Source organism: Oryzias latipes, chromosome 3, assembly GCF_053564925.1.
Source record: "Oryzias latipes strain Hd-rR chromosome 3, Olatipes_Hd-rR_3.1".
NCBI lineage: Eukaryota > Metazoa > Chordata > Actinopteri > Beloniformes > Adrianichthyidae > Oryzias > Oryzias latipes.
Genome location: NC_136239.1, coordinates 30423746 through 30440538, shown reverse-complemented (window position 1 = coordinate 30440538; position 16793 = coordinate 30423746). Strand labels below are relative to the sequence as shown.

Genomic DNA, 16793 nt, shown 5'->3' with positions numbered 1-16793 from the left:
AACAATGAAAGCTATTTTGGCTGGACATGAAAAAAACCAAGTGAGTTAACTTACTTCATTCTGAATGATACTGTCGGTTACTTGAATGTAACCCTCCACTCATTACTTTCATTTGTTTGGTCAGTGACTTCAGCATGGCACCAATGTGGAAAAAAATTAGGGCAGTCATGGCACAGCACTTCTGCCACCTGCTGTTAGCTCAATCTCCATGCCACTCATGGAAAAATAAACGAGTAAAAAGCATGAGCAAGTGGAAAATTACGTAACAAGCAAATGAATCCATCCAAGGAGATTAGTGTCTTCTTACTGTGAGAAAGACGACTTTATTAAGTCTGCCGAAAAAGCGCAGAATCATGTTCAACACCAGCAAACAAAAGAAAATTTGGAACTGCTTAAAAAAAAAAAAAAATCTGAAACACTTAAGTGGTGCAGGGACAGAAATGAGAAAAACTTTGATTCAGAAATGTCCTGTAAGTTATTTAAAACTAAAGTTATGAAAGAAATGGAAAAATTACAGCAAAAAGATGTATTGGCACAGCTCCTCATTGTGAGTAACTCTGATAAAATGCCGTAAAGCATTAATACCCATGATAAGATCCAGAAAATGAAAGAATTGTCAGTCCTTAACTGTTGAAATTTTTCATGTACAGTCTGGGCAAAGTGATTCTCATTACCTTTAATAAGATTTAATGTTAAGTTAATATGAAAGTCTTCTACTCAGCATGCAAATTTTGAGCACTTTAAACACATTTATAGCATTCAAACTCACATTCGGCTCCATTAGATACCAACAAGTAAAAATAGGCTCAAGTCGATTCCTTTAGACAATTTTAACACTTATTATGGCTCTTGGACTATTGGCAAAAATAGAAAATGTAAACAAAATGCACATGGCTGTATTAGAATATACGCAGCGAGAACAGAAATGAGAAAATCAAGTAAAAAGCGAAGAGGGAAAAAAGACGTTCAAGCCGGGCAGTGTAGTGTGAACAAGCAGTAATTCTGACCTCACATTGTTGTATCTAACTCACCTCAATTAGCATCAGTAGGCCAATGTGGTTGTGACCATTTAGGCAGATTAAATGAAAAGGATCACACATTCTTAAATGCCACAGACTAGCTGACATTTGGAAATAAGTTTTATCTCCACTCTTCCAAAAGTCGCACATTGCCAGTGGTTGCTAAATTGACCGTTACTGCCGTGTTAATCTGTCGTGTCACAGGAAGGTTTTGCTGACTATGAAATAATGCCATTCTGATACATATCTTTTAGTATTTTCTCTCACAGGCCCTAAAGGCTAAATCAACATGCAATCAGTGTTGTCTTTGTATATATTTTGTTGCAGTGGAAAACATGAAATAATTTATAATTTAAACATATAAATCCTAACAACAAGACACACAATGCAAATGATTGTTAAAATAAAATAAAAGAATTAAAAACATCAGTTTAAGAAGAAAGGGTTGTTCATATCAACCTTGCAGTGTAGATGTTTTGGACATCTATTTTGGACATCTCCCTGTAATTTGAAATCAATCAAAGAGATATTATGCATTTTGTCTGTTTCCTGCACTTTAATCATCAAGTTCATCAAGGTTATGGTAAGCTGTTCTCAATTATTTCTGGTTAACATAGTGTTCACCTTTAACGAGTTGAAAGTGACATTTTGTATTTTTTTTCAGTTTTAACGCCAATTGAACAACATTAGTGGGACGACCCTCTTGTCCAGAAGAGTGCAAAGCATTTTACATTCATAGATCTCACATGACTTGTGTTGTGAATCGTGAATTTTGTATGCTAGATTAAAGTAAAATAAAATCAAGAATCACATGGTGATCTGTATGTTAACATTACCTGATAACAGCCTGCATAGACTTCAGGACAGGAGAAACAGATACTGTCAATAATTGAAAAACAACAAAATGGACATAATCTGTGCATGAACTCTGCATATGTAGTATTTGCCATTATTTGTAGAAATGTGTGGTTTCCAATATAGGTTTAACGACCTACTAGCACATAAGTAAGTCCTTGGTCATTACTTTTCACACTATACCATAGTGAACCGCTGTGTTTTCCTCTGTAGCCTTTGGTCAGTCAAGTGTGTTTGTGTATGCATCCTGCTCCTTTTTGCTATAGATTCTTTCACATTGCATAAATCTGCCTCTAAACACAGTTATACTGTGGATTCTGATTGTAGCCATTGGCTTAGAAAGAAAAAGAATAAAAGAAAAAGAGGTTAATGAGTAACTCAACTCTGCGGTGTAGACACCTGCCGTTTTTCCTGTGCTTGCTCATTCATGCATCAGGCACGTACTGCATGCAGAGCTGAAATCTTTTATTTTCAAGGTAACTGTCAATTTACTCAAATCAGTTATTCTTGCAAAAATATGAGCAAGTGAAAAAGGCTATAAAAGATCAATATTGCCATTAGGTTAAATAAATAATTACGTGGTGCTCCAAAGGCACGTGGGTAAGCCTGACCAAAGACCCAAAAGTCAAAAATAAATGTTACCTTGCACAAGTTTTGTTTTCAGTTTTGGTAATTTTACAAAATATAACGAAGAACAAAAACAACACTACTGTGAACTGTGAATACACTTAGTTTTCAATTTACCATTAAATGACATGTATATCAGACTTCTTTCTCTTTCGGCTTTTCCCATCAGGGGTCGCCACAGCGAATCATCCTTTTCCACCTCACTCTATCATGGACATCTTCTACCCTAACATTAGCCAACTTCATGTCCTCTGTTAAGACATCCATGTATCTCCTCTTTGGCCGTCCTCTTGCCCTCCTGCCAGGCAGCTCCATCTCCAACATCCTTCTACCAATATATCCACTATCCCTCCTCTGAACATGTCCAAACCATCTCAGTCTGGCTTCTCTGACTTTGTCGCTAACACAGGCAACATGAGCCGTCCCTCTGATGTACTCGTTCCTTATCCTGTCTAACCTGGTCACTCCTAAGGAGAACCTCAACATCTTCATCTCCGCTACCTCCATCTCAGCCTCTTGTCTCTGTCTCACTGCTACCGTCTCTAACCCATAGAGCAGAGCTGGTCTCACCACTGTCTTGTACACCTTTCCTTTGAGTCTTGCTGGCACTCTTCTGTCACACAACACTCCTGACACTTTCCTCCACCCGCTCCAACCTGCCTGCACTCGCCTCTTCACCTCTTTTCCACAATCCCCATCACACTGAACTGTTGACCCCAAGTACTAAAACTCCTGCACCTTCTTCACCTCAGTCCCCTGTAACCTAACGCTTCTACCTTGATCCCTCTCGTTCAGACACATGTATTCTGTCTTACTACGACTGACCTTCATACCTCTTCTTTCCAGAGCAAACCTCCACCTCTCTAGCTGTTCCTCCACCTGCTCTCTACTCTCACTGCAAATTACAATGTCATCCGCAAACATCATTGTCCAGGGAGATTCCTGTCTTACCTCGTCTGTCAGCCTGTCCATCAGCATAGCAAACAAAAAAGGACTCAAAGCTGATCCTTGGTGTAGTCCCACCTCCACCTTGAACTCCTCTGTCTGACCTACAGCACATCTCACCACCGTCATACTTTTCTCATACATGTCCTGAACTACTCTGACATACTTTTCTGCCACTCCAGACGACCTCATACAGTACCACAGCTCCTCCCTCGGCACCCTGTCATACGCCTTCTCTAAATCTACGAACACACAATGCAGCTCCTTCTGATCTTCTCTGTACTTTTCCATCAACATTCTCAAAGCAAAAATGGCATCAGTGGTGCTCTTACGGGGCATGAAACCATACTGCTGCTCACAAATCTCCACCTTCTTCCTAAGCCTGGCTTCCACTACTCTTTCCCACAGCTTCATTGTGTGGCTCATCAACTTTATTCCTCTATAGTTGCTGCAGTTCTGCGTGTCACCCTTGTTCTTAAAGATTGGGACCAGAACGCTTCTCCTCCATTCCTCAGGCATCTTCTCACTCTCTAAAATCCTATTGAACAACCTTGTTAGAAATTCCACTGCTGTCTCTCCTAGGCACTTCCATACCTCCACAGGTACGTCATCAGGACCAACGGCCTTTCCGCTCTTCATCCTTTTCAGAGCCTTCCTAACCTCATCCTTTCCAATCTCTGCTACTTCCTGCTCCACAACAACCACATCTTCCTCCCTTCTTTCCCTGTCATTTTCCTCGTTCATCAGCTCCTCAAAATACTCCTTCCATCTTTTCTGTACACTCTCTTGGGTTGTTAGCACCTTTCCATCTCTGTCCTTAATCACCCTTATCTGTTGCAGTCCTTCCCATCTCTGTCTCTCTGTCTGGCTAGCCTGTACAAGTCCTTCTCTCCTTCCTTTGTGTCTAACCTGTCATATAGCTCATCGTAAGCTTTCTGTTTGGCCTTTGCCACCTCTCTCTTCACTTTACGCTGCGCTTCCTTGTACTCCTGTCTACCTTCCTCAGTCCTTTCTACATCCCACTTCCTTTTAGCCAACCTCTTCCTCTGGACGCATTCCTGTACTTCCTCATTCCACCACCAAGTCTCTTTACCGTCTTTCCTCTTTCCAGATGACACACCTAGCACCTTCCTACCTGTTTCCCTGATAATCTCTGCTGTAGTTTCCCAGTCCTCTGGAAGCTCATCCTGACCACCCAGGACCTGCCTCAACTTCTGCCTAAATTCCTCACAAGTTTCTTCATTCTGTAGCTTCCACCACTTGGTCTTCTTTTCTGTTTTCCCTCTCTTCTTCTTCCTGACCTCCAGAGTCATCTTACACACCACCATGCGGTGCTGTCTGGCTACACTCTCTCCTACCACCACTTTGCAGTCATTAACCTCTCTCAAATGACCTCGTCTACATAGGATGTAGTCCACCTGAGTACTCCTACCTCCACTTCTGTATGTCACTCTATGTTCCTCTCTCTTCTGGAAGTAAGTGTTGACTACAGCCATTTCCATCCTCTTCGCAAAGTCCACCACCATCTGTCCCTCCAGATTCCTTTCCTTCACACCAAACCTGCCCATCACCTCCTCATCACCTCTGTTGCCCTCACCAACATGCCCATTAAAGTCTGCTCCAATAACAACTCTCTCTCCTCTGGGAAAACTCTCTATGACCTCATCCAACTCACTCCAGAATCTCTCCTTCACTTCTAACTCACAGCCAACCTGTGGCGCATACCCACTGACTACATTCACCATCACCCCTTCAATTTCATGTATATCAGACATCATTAAGAATTTTCTCTCTGAGCAATCCAATATGCATTTTTCAATCGGGGAAAAACTAGCATTCATATACGACAGGCTTTTCCCCAAAAAGTACCACATACAGGATTAAAAGGTGAAGTGTAACATCCCCACTGATGAGTCAGCACTCAGAAAGATCTGCATGGTTACAAATTTGTGTGGTCATCAATCTTGACATGCTAAACTGCAGTCTCTTTTGGAAATTAGAGGAGAATTTGTCCATGAAGATAAGGAGTTATTCATTTGTTTGATGTGAGATTATTGTATTGTTTCTTCAAAGAGGTACAAAGGGACAAAAAATATTTTGTCCGAGCTGGCTCAAAACTGTATAGTTCGATGGCTCTGGTATTGGTCGACATTTTTGTTTCACCTGGCTGGGAATGTGAGGGCTTTTTTTATTTATTTTTTTATCAACTTTATTGCACATTATTCCATTTTACAAGGATGTACTTTTAGGTATGCAATAAAAAACACAACTGCAATGGGAATGTGTGGGCGTGTCAGCTAACGGGAGAGGGTGTAAACAAAGGATGACGGGAAGTAAGGGCAGGCTTACTACAACAGCCCTGCCCACAACTCAGAGGCAAAAAAATGTAATGACCTCCCGCTGTTTAGCAGAAATTATTTCCTAAAATTATTTCCTTACAAAAAATAGACGGTTTGGGTTATGTCTTTTTTTTAAACGGCATAATCATAATTAAAAGACCACTGGTAACCCTTTGAAAATAGATCAAAAGATGATCAAACTGGGACTTTAACGTCTTTCGACATTCGAGAAGACAGGACGAAGCGAAGGAAACGGTTGTCTGATTGTTTTTGTTTGTTTTAACCGTTTGAGAAATCCCCCACTCCCTCCACTTCGAGTTCTCGTATCTCAAAGCGACACCTCAACACACCGCCAACGCGGGGCGGGACTTCCGGAAGTGCGCACCCGGAAGATTCGGATGCAAGTTACAGTGCTCGCCCGCGCATCTAAATGCTCGTTGCTTTAAATGTGCTATAGTAATTTTCCATCTTTTTCTAGACCGTAGCATTAGCAACAACAACAACAAAATGTTATCGTTAGACTTCCTTGACGATGTTCGTCGCATGAATAAGCGGCAGGTAGGAACCGCTCGTGGTGTTGCTTACCTCCTCTCTTTGTAGCTGAATGCTAATATAGCTAGCCACCGAGTGCTTTTTCCCAGTGCGGAAATCGTACCAGTTCTGCGACCTCCAATATGAACACTTTTGTGAACGTTTGTGTTTTAAATTGCCCTTTAAATTAATATAATTTATAGAAATGTTTCGAAAACATTTCGTTTAGCAGCAACTGTGAGTGTGAGTACACTTAGCTAACTGTTGCCCTCTTTGAAACAAACATGGACCGTTAGTTTGTCGCCAGATGGTAAATGTTAGTATGCCAACAATTTTATTATTATGATTGAGTTACTGTAATGTAACTTATAAGTCACCGCAACAAGACCATGTACTCATTTTAAAGAAGGCTAATTCTTACGTGTGTAAAACTTGCTGAAAATGTGACGTGTCATACAAGAAGAATTACTTTTTTTGTGTTTGTAGCTCTATTACCAGGTACTGAACTTTGGTATGATTGTTTCCTCTGCCTTGATGATCTGGAAGGGACTGATGGTTGTTACTGGCAGTGAAAGTCCAATAGTAGTTGTTCTCAGGTAAGAACGAAGCAGCATGTGTTTTATGCTCTCTGCTGCACTGTTATATATATTTTTTTATGTTTAGCCTCTTTTAGTGCGTTATCATTGTAAAAAAGATGGTATTAATTAGGGTCAGATCATTTTTCCTCTTCATTACAATTTTTCCATTCAGTTGCTAAATTGTATCAGATTATTTTAATAAAAATCTTCTTTTGATCAATGTAAAGTCCCACTCTGATCATCTTTTGATCTGTTGTAAAAGCGTTCCTAGTAGAATAATTATTATTAGGCCATTTTTAGCCAAAAAACAAATTAAAAAAACGGTTGTTTTAGGATATATTTTCTGCAGAACGGCAGTAGTTCATTAGAAATGTGCCTCAAATTTTGCGGAAAGTAAGTCTGCCCCTGCTTCCCATCATCTGTTGGCTAAAACTCTCCTGGCTTATAGCCCCTCAAAACATCAACCTAACATTACTGGTGCAACAAAAATGGTGAGCAATATAGGAGCAATCTAGCCGTACAGTTTTCACCCAGATGCCAGCTCAGTCATGGAAAACAAAGACGTACATGGATCTATGTCTGAAAGTGTATGTATCAGAATGAAGTGGAGCAGGGAGCTTGTGGTTCACCGATTGCAACACCTACGTCAAAGCTTCAAGCTTTTTCAAATGGCATTTTTCGTCTGCTCCTGGTTCATAATGATTTGAATGAAGAAGTACTCAAACACATTTTTAAGCTCAATTTTCTTTTTATGTGACCTCCATCATGATCAAAACGGCACAAGAACATATTAAACAGAAGTTTTTATCGGAGTGGCCCTTTAATACACAGTACGCTTAATGAGACAAAGACTGTTCATTAACAGCAATGATGGATTTAATGGATTTGTTGGGATAAACTAATATTCCACTAAATGACCCAATCATTTTTATTTCTGGCTGTGTATAAAATAAAGGTTAAAACCACTAAAAAGGAATTTTCTTAGGTACAACTGATAACTTTTGTGTATTTAATAGAAGGAACGGGAGTGCATTTTCTCTTCTGGTTTTCCTCTGTCCAGCATGGTTCAGGGAATCTTAAGTTTTGCAGGATGGTTTGTCTTTAGTCTCCCTGTGTGACATGAGCTCTTGTGTTCGCAGCTTCTCTTCTCTCCTTACCACTAAGTGGTTTTGGTCTCTCTGTTCAATTTTTACTGTTTTTTAATTTGTACTTGTTTAGCATTGATGTTCCCATAACTTTGGTTCTATTTAATTTGTTGCAATCCTGGGCTCTCTTAACAAAAAACTCCTAACTTTTGAGATCCCCAGATACTGCCAGAAACAAAACTACTTTAGTCTGAAAAATGTTACCTCTTTAGAGTAAGGAAGTCTCACTGTATTTGATTAACGAAGTATATTGTCTCATGGTAATTAATGCAAAGAGATTTTTCTAACTTTTTCCTTACCTGTTTTTCATTTCAGTGGAAGTATGGAGCCAGCATTCCACAGAGGAGACCTCTTGTTTCTCACCAATCGGGTAGAGGATCCCATCAGGGTTGGAGAGATTGTTGTGTTCAGGATAGAAGGCAGAGAGATCCCAATAGTACACAGAGTACTGAAGATTCATGAAAAGTAAACCTCAGATTGCTGTTTATCATTTTGATTTTTGTGTGATAGATCCACCAATTGGTCTTGAGATGAGTTTCTTTCACATGTCAGAGAACCTCGTCACAAATGATTATTTAAACAGAATATTAAATATGAAGCTATATTGTTGTTTGTGGTTGAAATTTCATGTTTCATTTGTGTTCGCAGGGAAAATGGAGACATTAAGTTCTTGACCAAAGGAGACAACAATGCGGTTGATGACAGAGGGCTGTACAAACAGGGCCAACACTGGTTGGAGAAAAAAGACGTGGTGGGACGAGCAAGGGGGTATGTAACTTCTCTGTAGGCAAGAGGGAAGGGGATAGTTACTATAATCAAGTATATAATAATCACTAGTTACGCCGCCTTTGTTTGACTGCAGTTATCAAGGGGTTTTCCTTGTTTTCAAACCAACTCTATCTCTCTGCTTGTTATAGGCAGCACTTAGCTGTTAGGTAACTAACATCAGGTTTGCCAGGGATATCTTAAAAACCAACACTGAAACCAACCGGCTCTTGGTTAGTTTCCTGATCTACACAAACATATTAAGGTTTAAAGGTTTTTGGAAAATGTTACGAAGCACAAAGACACAGTGTTGTCAATGCACAACCCAAAAATTTTAACTAATTTAAAACTAATCAAACTAAAATTTGATTCTGGGTCATGACAGGAAAAAAAAAGTAGGAGAGTTGAAGCATCAGCTACAAGGTGTTCCAGCTCTGTGACTATGAAAATATCTTTGTGATGAAAAAGTGTCACAACATAAAATACACACTAAACCCACAGTGTAATTTTAGTTGCTTTAAATCAGGGGTGACTAACTAATTTTCACCGAGGGCCACATCAGGATATTGGCTGTCCTCAGAGGGTCAGATATAACTTATACATGTAACTAAATGTAATGAAAGATAAACGTAACTACTCCTTAGTGTTAAATAACTCATTTATTTATTTATTATAACTTTTTAAATGACAGTTACAGTTGGATAGAAAACATGTTTGCTTGTTACTCTAGCATAAATCCTTTGAAATTTGATTCTGTCAGGTTAGGTTATGCGGACAGTGTTTAAGTCCTAATGTATTGTTGCCCAATCCGATATTTCAAGTCCAATTCCCCCTAGATATGAATTAATACACACCAATTTTTGTTTTTCATTTTAGGAAATTAAAAACTTGTATGCTCTCGCGGACCACATATGACATGACGGGCCTCGAGTTTGACACGTGCTTTAAATGGTTAAAGAAAGATTATTTTTGTCAACCTCTCTTTTGAGTACCTTGCTCAAAAACTGTTTTTATTTCCAAACTGAGTGCACTTTTGCTCCTTTTTAGGTAATATTCCAATGACTCATTAATAATCCATACAACTCTACAAAGAAAGCAACATTATCTTGTAAATAAATCATTTAAACTAGCAAAAACATTATTTTTAGACATTGATTTTTTATTTTATTTTTTGTGGTGTAAGCTTCAATATTTCAGGTTGTTACTGTTTGTTAGAAATCTATGTACCATTTTTGTCATCTCCAGGTTTGTGCCATACATTGGAATTGTCACAATTCTCATGAATGATTACCCCAAGTTCAAGGTAACTTTGTTCTTTCTGTTAAATCATTTAATTTTACAAGGTTTCCTTAATATTAAGACTTAGAAATGTAAAGAATGGACTGTAATTTATTTTTACTGTGTCTCCTTCCTGTAGTACGCTGTGCTCTTCTTGCTGGGTCTGTTCGTCTTGGTCCACCGGGAGTGAAGTCCCAGCACTCGAACAGGGCCTACGTCCAGGAAACCTCATGCCTTTCTAAACACAATGACATTAGACTTTGTCAAGCGCGACTGGCTTTTTTAGTATCATTTGTTTCAATGTTTTGTAGAAAAGTGGATAGGGCGTTTGCATCAGAAAAAAAAATTGGAGCTTTAAAATATTTTTGTGGGGAACTAAGTTTGATTTAATTTAAGGTTGATCTGTTATTTTTCAAATGTAAAGCCACATTGTTAAGATTAAACTACGTTTCAGTTTTTCGTTGTTGAGTCATTGTTTTCAGGTGGATGTGAAGTATTTTATGACAATTGAATATGAATATTAAACCTAAACCCTGGTTACCATCCACACATGATTTTATTAAATGTTTGTCTAATTTTTTTGGCCCCTGTTTAACAGTACCAGTAGTTATTGCTACAAACAAGCATTCAAGTTCACTCTTGTTCTGCTGAGTGATATTGTCTTTAAAAATCTTTAAGTGGAAAAAATAAGTTTTGTGTCACCGTTTTTTTGAGACAACACGTTCATTAAAATGACCCTTTTAAAGCAGTCTCTGTATTGTATTTATTAAATAAATTCCTGTCAGTTAGAATGTTTTTGGTTAAGGTGTTAAGGGATAATGTTATAGAACTTTTTATGCTTTTATTAGGGAAAGAAAAAATATTTACTTGTAAAAAAAAATACTTATTTTTCTGTTATTTCTAAAGTATTTTTCGGTCTTTAAATTCCAAGTCATTCAAACACATGATCAAACTTAGTTATATTATTTTACATTTATAATAGTAAAAGTTTTGAAACGTATGTGGACACAATAATTCAACATGACTCATTTTAAACCTGAATGACGGTGGTATGAATTTGATCAATGTAGCCCACATTTTTAAAGAAATATTGTTTTCTGAACTATTTCAGCCTTTGTGTTTTAAGTGTTGATTTGAATGTGATTCAATCTGAAAGTCTGTTTTTAATGAGCTTGACTACATTTGTTTACTTGAGCCGTAGTACATAACCAGCAGAGTTTCATTATTATTTTCACCTTGTAATGGTTATAGGTTAATTTATAAACTGACCCCTGCTCAGTTAACAGTGGTAATGTCACTAAAAATTGGAGTCCCACTATTCTTTAAAGATAATTGTGCTACAGAGAAGCCAAAATAACAGCTAGTTGTATATTAAGGTTGATCTGTAATTGTCATTATTTTTTGTATTACTATGATTCTTATGGTCTAATGTTAAATATATAAATAGTTAAGGATTGAGAAACTCTAAATCCTTGAGAAAGTATTGGTTACTTAAAGTCCACCTATTTGCTGCTCTATAAATTAACAAATGTTCTAGTACTTCTATATTTAAAGGACTGGGTTAGGGTTAGATATATATTTACTTAGAACTGCCAGGAAGTCCTGTCATGCATAAATGATTTCCATTCAAACTGAACAGAACAATGCATGTGTCCACAAACGGGTCGGAATGCAACAGTATTTTGTTCGTAAGGAGTAGAAGTGAGATGCTGCCATGTTCCGCCGGTCCTTTAATTAGACTGACATTAAAACTGTGCAAATTTTACGAAATCTCAGTCTTTGTGTTAATGTGAAAGGTTATTAAAGAGCAAGACAGAAGCTACACCTCTTCCACGAAACCTTCAGCATTAGCACCCTGAAGTGACGAAGAGGCCATCTGTCTTATCAGCTCTAAATTAGCGGTGAGAATCAGCAGGTTCTCCTGTCCTCCCAGGACTGATGATGACCACAGTAGCATGTTGCAACTGGCCAAATGTCATGCTGCTCTTTGGGGCCAGGCCTTGCCCCTGGAGCCTGAGCTGGGGGTGGATTGGTGGGGGTTGAGCATGAAGTTACCACTAGCAAATGTATTTGCACCATCAGAGCACCTGTGTTTAAAACTGTTTTGAGGTTAGATCTTGCTGCTACATACAGGCTATACACAGAAAACCTGAGGAAACCAGAATGTTTGTTCTAAAATAAAATAATTGTGTCACACACTGAGAAAAAAATCTACCCCAAAGAGCTCATCAAGTATAGTCCCTGATGCTGAAATTACGCACAGACAGAGACACGTTTCATTGGAGGCTGCAACAAAAAGAGTGACTGATTTCATCAGTGCAGGTTGAATGAAAGGCGCACGCAACACAAACAGACCCCACCCCGACAAGGAGCCTATAAAAATGCGGTGCGTCCGAACACTTCATCACTTCCAGGAGACCCTTGAAGTTTGTTCTGTGGAGGACAGTCCAGCAGTCCGCGCTGAGATGAGAGGATTCACACTGAGTGGTGTTTGCCAGTGCGGCTTGTTTACGTATCTTATGTTGTTTTCTTTCGTGTCTTTGACCACTGCGGTTAGTTTTGACCTCACGGAGCTTAGAAATAAAGTAGCAAAAATCAAAGTGAATCCAAGAGGCAATCTTTGGGCGACGGGTGAGTAAAGTTTATTTTATTTTCCTCATTCTTAGGCAACATTTGAGTTCCTGCTATTATTACGCGCAAGGCTGGAAAGTTACTGGACGTTTGTTTTGGTTAGGACATTTCATGGGCAAGAAGAGTGTGGTGGATGCGCCTCTGCTGCCCTCACCTGAGGACCAGGGTGCTGACGCGCTGGATCTCCTCGTCCCCACGGAGCGGACTGCGCTCGGAGAGCTATTCCACGAGTTCCTGCGCGTGGCGCTGGAAGCGCATGTGGACACGCAGGGCAGCCGCTCTAAAGACGAGGTGATGATGGAGCTACAGCCTCTTCTGTCTGTTACTTTAACTTTGAATTTCCTCTTCAATTAATGCAAGGTTTCCTCTCTGTTCTCTGTTTCAGGAGACGGACTTGTTAATGAAGATCTTAGAAAATTACTTGCAAAGCAGAAAGTGATGCAGGAGGATGGAAACCTGAGCGCACCATCCTGGATCTGATGTCGCCTGCATCACAATCTAAAGGGGAAATAAACCGTCAAGTCTTTTATTCATCATGATTGTAATTTATTGTAACGGTCATAATCTTTCATTTGCAAACAATTACAGTTTTTTCACCACATTTTGTTCTTTTTATTTTTCTTTCTTTTTTTTGTAGTTTTGGCTATTTATATGAAATAAAATAATTATTTGCAATGCGTTGGCTGTGACGTGCTGCATTTAAACTAATTCTAAATAACACAACAGAAAACACCCTTGCCCTCAGCAAGAATTTAAAATGTATTTCTAAATGTTTAATCAGTAAAAAATAATTTGATTTATTATTCTATTTTACTTATAAAAGCAAAACCCCATGAGTTCTGTAAAAATTTTCAAACTAGCACACTTTAAAAAAAACAACCAGCAGTGAACGTATCAACCATTACTTTCCTGCACAAAGGTGCAACGACACTGACATTTCATGTTTCTAAGAGTTCAAAATAACACTTATATAAATAAAAATGTGGGCAGCTTACATAAATCATACTTCTTCATTTCCTGAATATTTCCACATGGAATCAATATCTTCTGAACTCTGCCTCTTTGTATGAAGATTTGCAGGATGATTTGTTCTCCAGATCAATAGAGAAGTGAGATGCTCCATGCAGATTCTTTGCCATGGGCTAATCTCAGGCAGACTATTTCAGTGTCTTCCCCCACAATGCCCCATCTGCTGATTTTGACATTTTAACGTTCTGAATGTAACTTGGAGAGAGACTGGATTTACTCAAATTCTAGTTCGGTCAGCAGTTGTGCAGTCTGTATAACTCTTTGCGTTGGCAACTTTGTGCTCATAAAGGTAAATAAAATGAATTAAAAACCATAATGTCTTACATCAACGTTGTTTGCTTAACGAAACAACTTGAGTAAAGAATTACAAGCTATCAGCTCATTTTCCAAGCTGCTGTTGTGGTACTGATATAACGGATTGCATTGTAGGAAAATGTGTTTTCCAATCTGGCAGCATTTATAACCTAAAATGACTTCACATAGTTCTAAAGCCATCAAGCATCACAGTTTTGCACTGATGTTCAGAACTGACAGCACTAATATATATGTTCTTGTAAGCTTTGAGGAACAATCAAGAAGTATTATATTCATTATCCCCTATGATGAACAACAGCCAGGAGATGCTGGAATTTTAGAGCACAAACGTTGCATGAAAGTGTTTTTGCACAGGTAAAATTCAATGAAGACGCTTTTCTGATACCAAAAGCTTTCACACAATTTTATTTTACAATTTAAAAGAGGGACTAAATCTAGGAAACTATTGCTGCTTTTTTATTTGTTCATCCATCACACGATTCACCTGTTCTTAAAAGCTGCCCATGTTTTCATCATCAGATGCTTTTTTTTCTCATTAGTTTTAAATTGCAAACAATTAAGCTTTTTGTAAAATCTAGCATAATGCCTTTTAATTTGTTGCTATAATTATCTATTTATTGCTGTGAACTTTTTAGTTGAGATGGGTGTTTAATTGGAATAATGAATACATTTTTACATTATAAGTGAAATCTGCAGATCCAAACATGTTTCTGATTATTAACTGTTGAAGAAGGTGATGTTTGCGAGCAGTCCCAGCGTGTGCTTCCTCATCCTTAGGGAATTCAGCCAAGCATTTCCATCCAAAGCCTCTGTTTACCTTGAAGTTGCTCAAATATGGTTGGGACTTTATTTTATTATTTGCCTAGATTTAACCCATTTTTGTGTCATCCCACACAAGGAATATTTTAAATTCCTATAAAGAAAAATCATACCCACAGAAATAAAAACATACATATTCAATAAACATAATTTTTGTGGTTGAAAGACAGAGCAATTAACATGTTTTTTAAAGCAAAAACTCACAGTTTTGTGTTTAGAACTGGGAAGAGAGTTGTCCATTTTATTTGCATATTTTCATTAAATATCAATCATTGAGTGAGTCTTCATTATAACACAAAACAGAAAAAAAATATCTGCCTTTTATCTCATTATTAGTTCTGAGCTTTGGTCTTTCAAAACCTTACATGTTGGCACCAAAAACCATTTAACAGAATCAAAAAAAATCTAAAACATTGCACTTTGAAACATTGGTGCTTCATGTTTTTTTACTAAGATACTGAGAGTCCTTCTTTTTCTAAGTTCAAGTTTGACAGTTTTGTTTTTGTGTTTTTTTTATTTTACTTCTGATGTAACAAATCATATCATGTCTGGATGAACAAATTTATCTCACTGCAAATATTACTTCATTACTTGAGCTTTCCTCAAATTTTTAATGAAGTAAATCATTTATGTTTCTATGTTGTGATGACAAAAATTACCTCTTTTTTTTTAACCGAGATTCAAACATTTCTTTAAGTTGTTTTTTTTAGGCTAAGTTAAAGTCATGATGAATGCTTTTAGGACTATTCTTTCTTTTTGCCTTTGCAAATATTTATTTCATAACTTTGTCTTGTTTAGCAATGAATCAAGACAACAGGAAAAACACAATGCACAACTACAGTCAGAAATTATGATCTACCGACAAACAAATAGATACTACAGTTCTAAAATAAATATCAATATGTGTACAAATGTATGTATCCATACAATTAGCAGAACAGGATCATACTGGTAAAAACTTTCCCCTATAATATAAGAAGATGACATGGTGACAGAGGAGAGCTATTTGCAAATTGCACTTGAGGGTAAAACTAGCAATGATACACTGCCACCCTCTGGCACAAAAGCCTTTCCCAGTGTCAACCATCTCCATCAGTTTTTAAAGAATAAATAGAGAAAAAAACGTACATTAGCACAAGTTTGTAGTCATGATTCTCTACCCATAACTTTCTTGACATTTCTCAAAATGAACTACATACACATCTCAACGTTTTTCTTTTAAAAGTTTGAAAAATATCAGTAGACTTAAAAGTGCTTGTTCGAATTCAATCCATTTTAGAATCTGCTAAATTCTAAAAGCGACTGCATTTTTTTAAACCTTTCTGTATTGAGCCCGTCAGCGTTGGTATAACTTATTTATATTAATGACATGGTAAGCATGTACGACATGCATATTTGATGACTTATAACCACAACTTGTGCATTTTATTTGGTCTTTTATCATTTGCAGGCACTCCTCATATGGGTTTTTTGGGCAAAGGTAGAAAAAGGAACCGCAAATTGTGGTCAGGTAGAGTTCTACTTAAGTATAAATTAAAAGTAGACATCCAAAAGTAGACATCCAATCCAATTAATTGCTCAAATCAAAGTATAATGTAACTTTGTAAAATAACTACTCAACTACAGTAACAATTTAATAACACACTCATTTGATTTCAGTTTATTTAAATGATGTTAAAACAAAGAGTAAAAAATGAAGAAGAATGACAATTTCTCATTGTAATATATACCAATTAAATAATATATTAGACCTTCTTGATCTATATCATTTCCAGAAAGATGCAGATAAATGGTTTACAAATTCTGTCATTTCTGAATGGCAATAGAAAAAATATCACTAAAATAACATTGACTTGTCAACAGTTTTTTTTTCCATCGATAAGCCTTTATTTAATGTTTGGAATGCACTGTACGAAG

General features: G+C 37.5%; 2 protein-coding genes across 5 annotated transcripts; both read left to right on the top strand.

The window, feature by feature from the left end:
• The first annotated feature begins 6021 nt into the window (after nucleotides 1–6021).
• sec11a (SEC11 homolog A, signal peptidase complex subunit) lies at nucleotides 6022–10830 on the top strand. 4 transcript variants are annotated; one of them, XR_013655170.1, is made up of 7 exons: nucleotides 6022–6343; nucleotides 6803–6912; nucleotides 8355–8504; nucleotides 8688–8807; nucleotides 8957–9037; nucleotides 10050–10107; nucleotides 10222–10538. XR_013655170.1 is itself a non-coding variant. In XM_078945267.1 (7 exons), the coding sequence occupies exons 2-7, from the start codon at nucleotides 6293–6295 to the stop codon at nucleotides 10270–10272; spliced, it is 540 nt and encodes a 179-aa protein (XP_078801393.1). In that variant the 5' UTR covers nucleotides 6044–6185; nucleotides 6264–6292; the 3' UTR covers nucleotides 10273–10830. The 4 variants fall into 4 exon arrangements, 3 of the variants coding, with proteins under 3 accessions (XP_023809346.1, XP_078801393.1, XP_078801394.1); XM_078945267.1 differs by lacking the exon at nucleotides 8957–9037 and having other exon boundaries at nucleotides 6044–6185; nucleotides 6264–6343; nucleotides 10222–10830; XM_023953578.2 differs by lacking the exon at nucleotides 8957–9037 and having other exon boundaries at nucleotides 10222–10830.
• Nucleotides 10831–12448: 1618 nt separating this feature from the next.
• On the top strand, nucleotides 12449–13390 carry nmbb (neuromedin Bb). Its single transcript, XM_004067280.3, has 3 exons — nucleotides 12449–12713; nucleotides 12817–13004; nucleotides 13099–13390. The coding sequence occupies exons 1-3, from the start codon at nucleotides 12464–12466 to the stop codon at nucleotides 13150–13152; spliced, it is 492 nt and encodes a 163-aa protein (XP_004067328.2). The 5' UTR covers nucleotides 12449–12463; the 3' UTR covers nucleotides 13153–13390.
• The last annotated feature ends 3403 nt before the right edge of the window (nucleotides 13391–16793 follow it).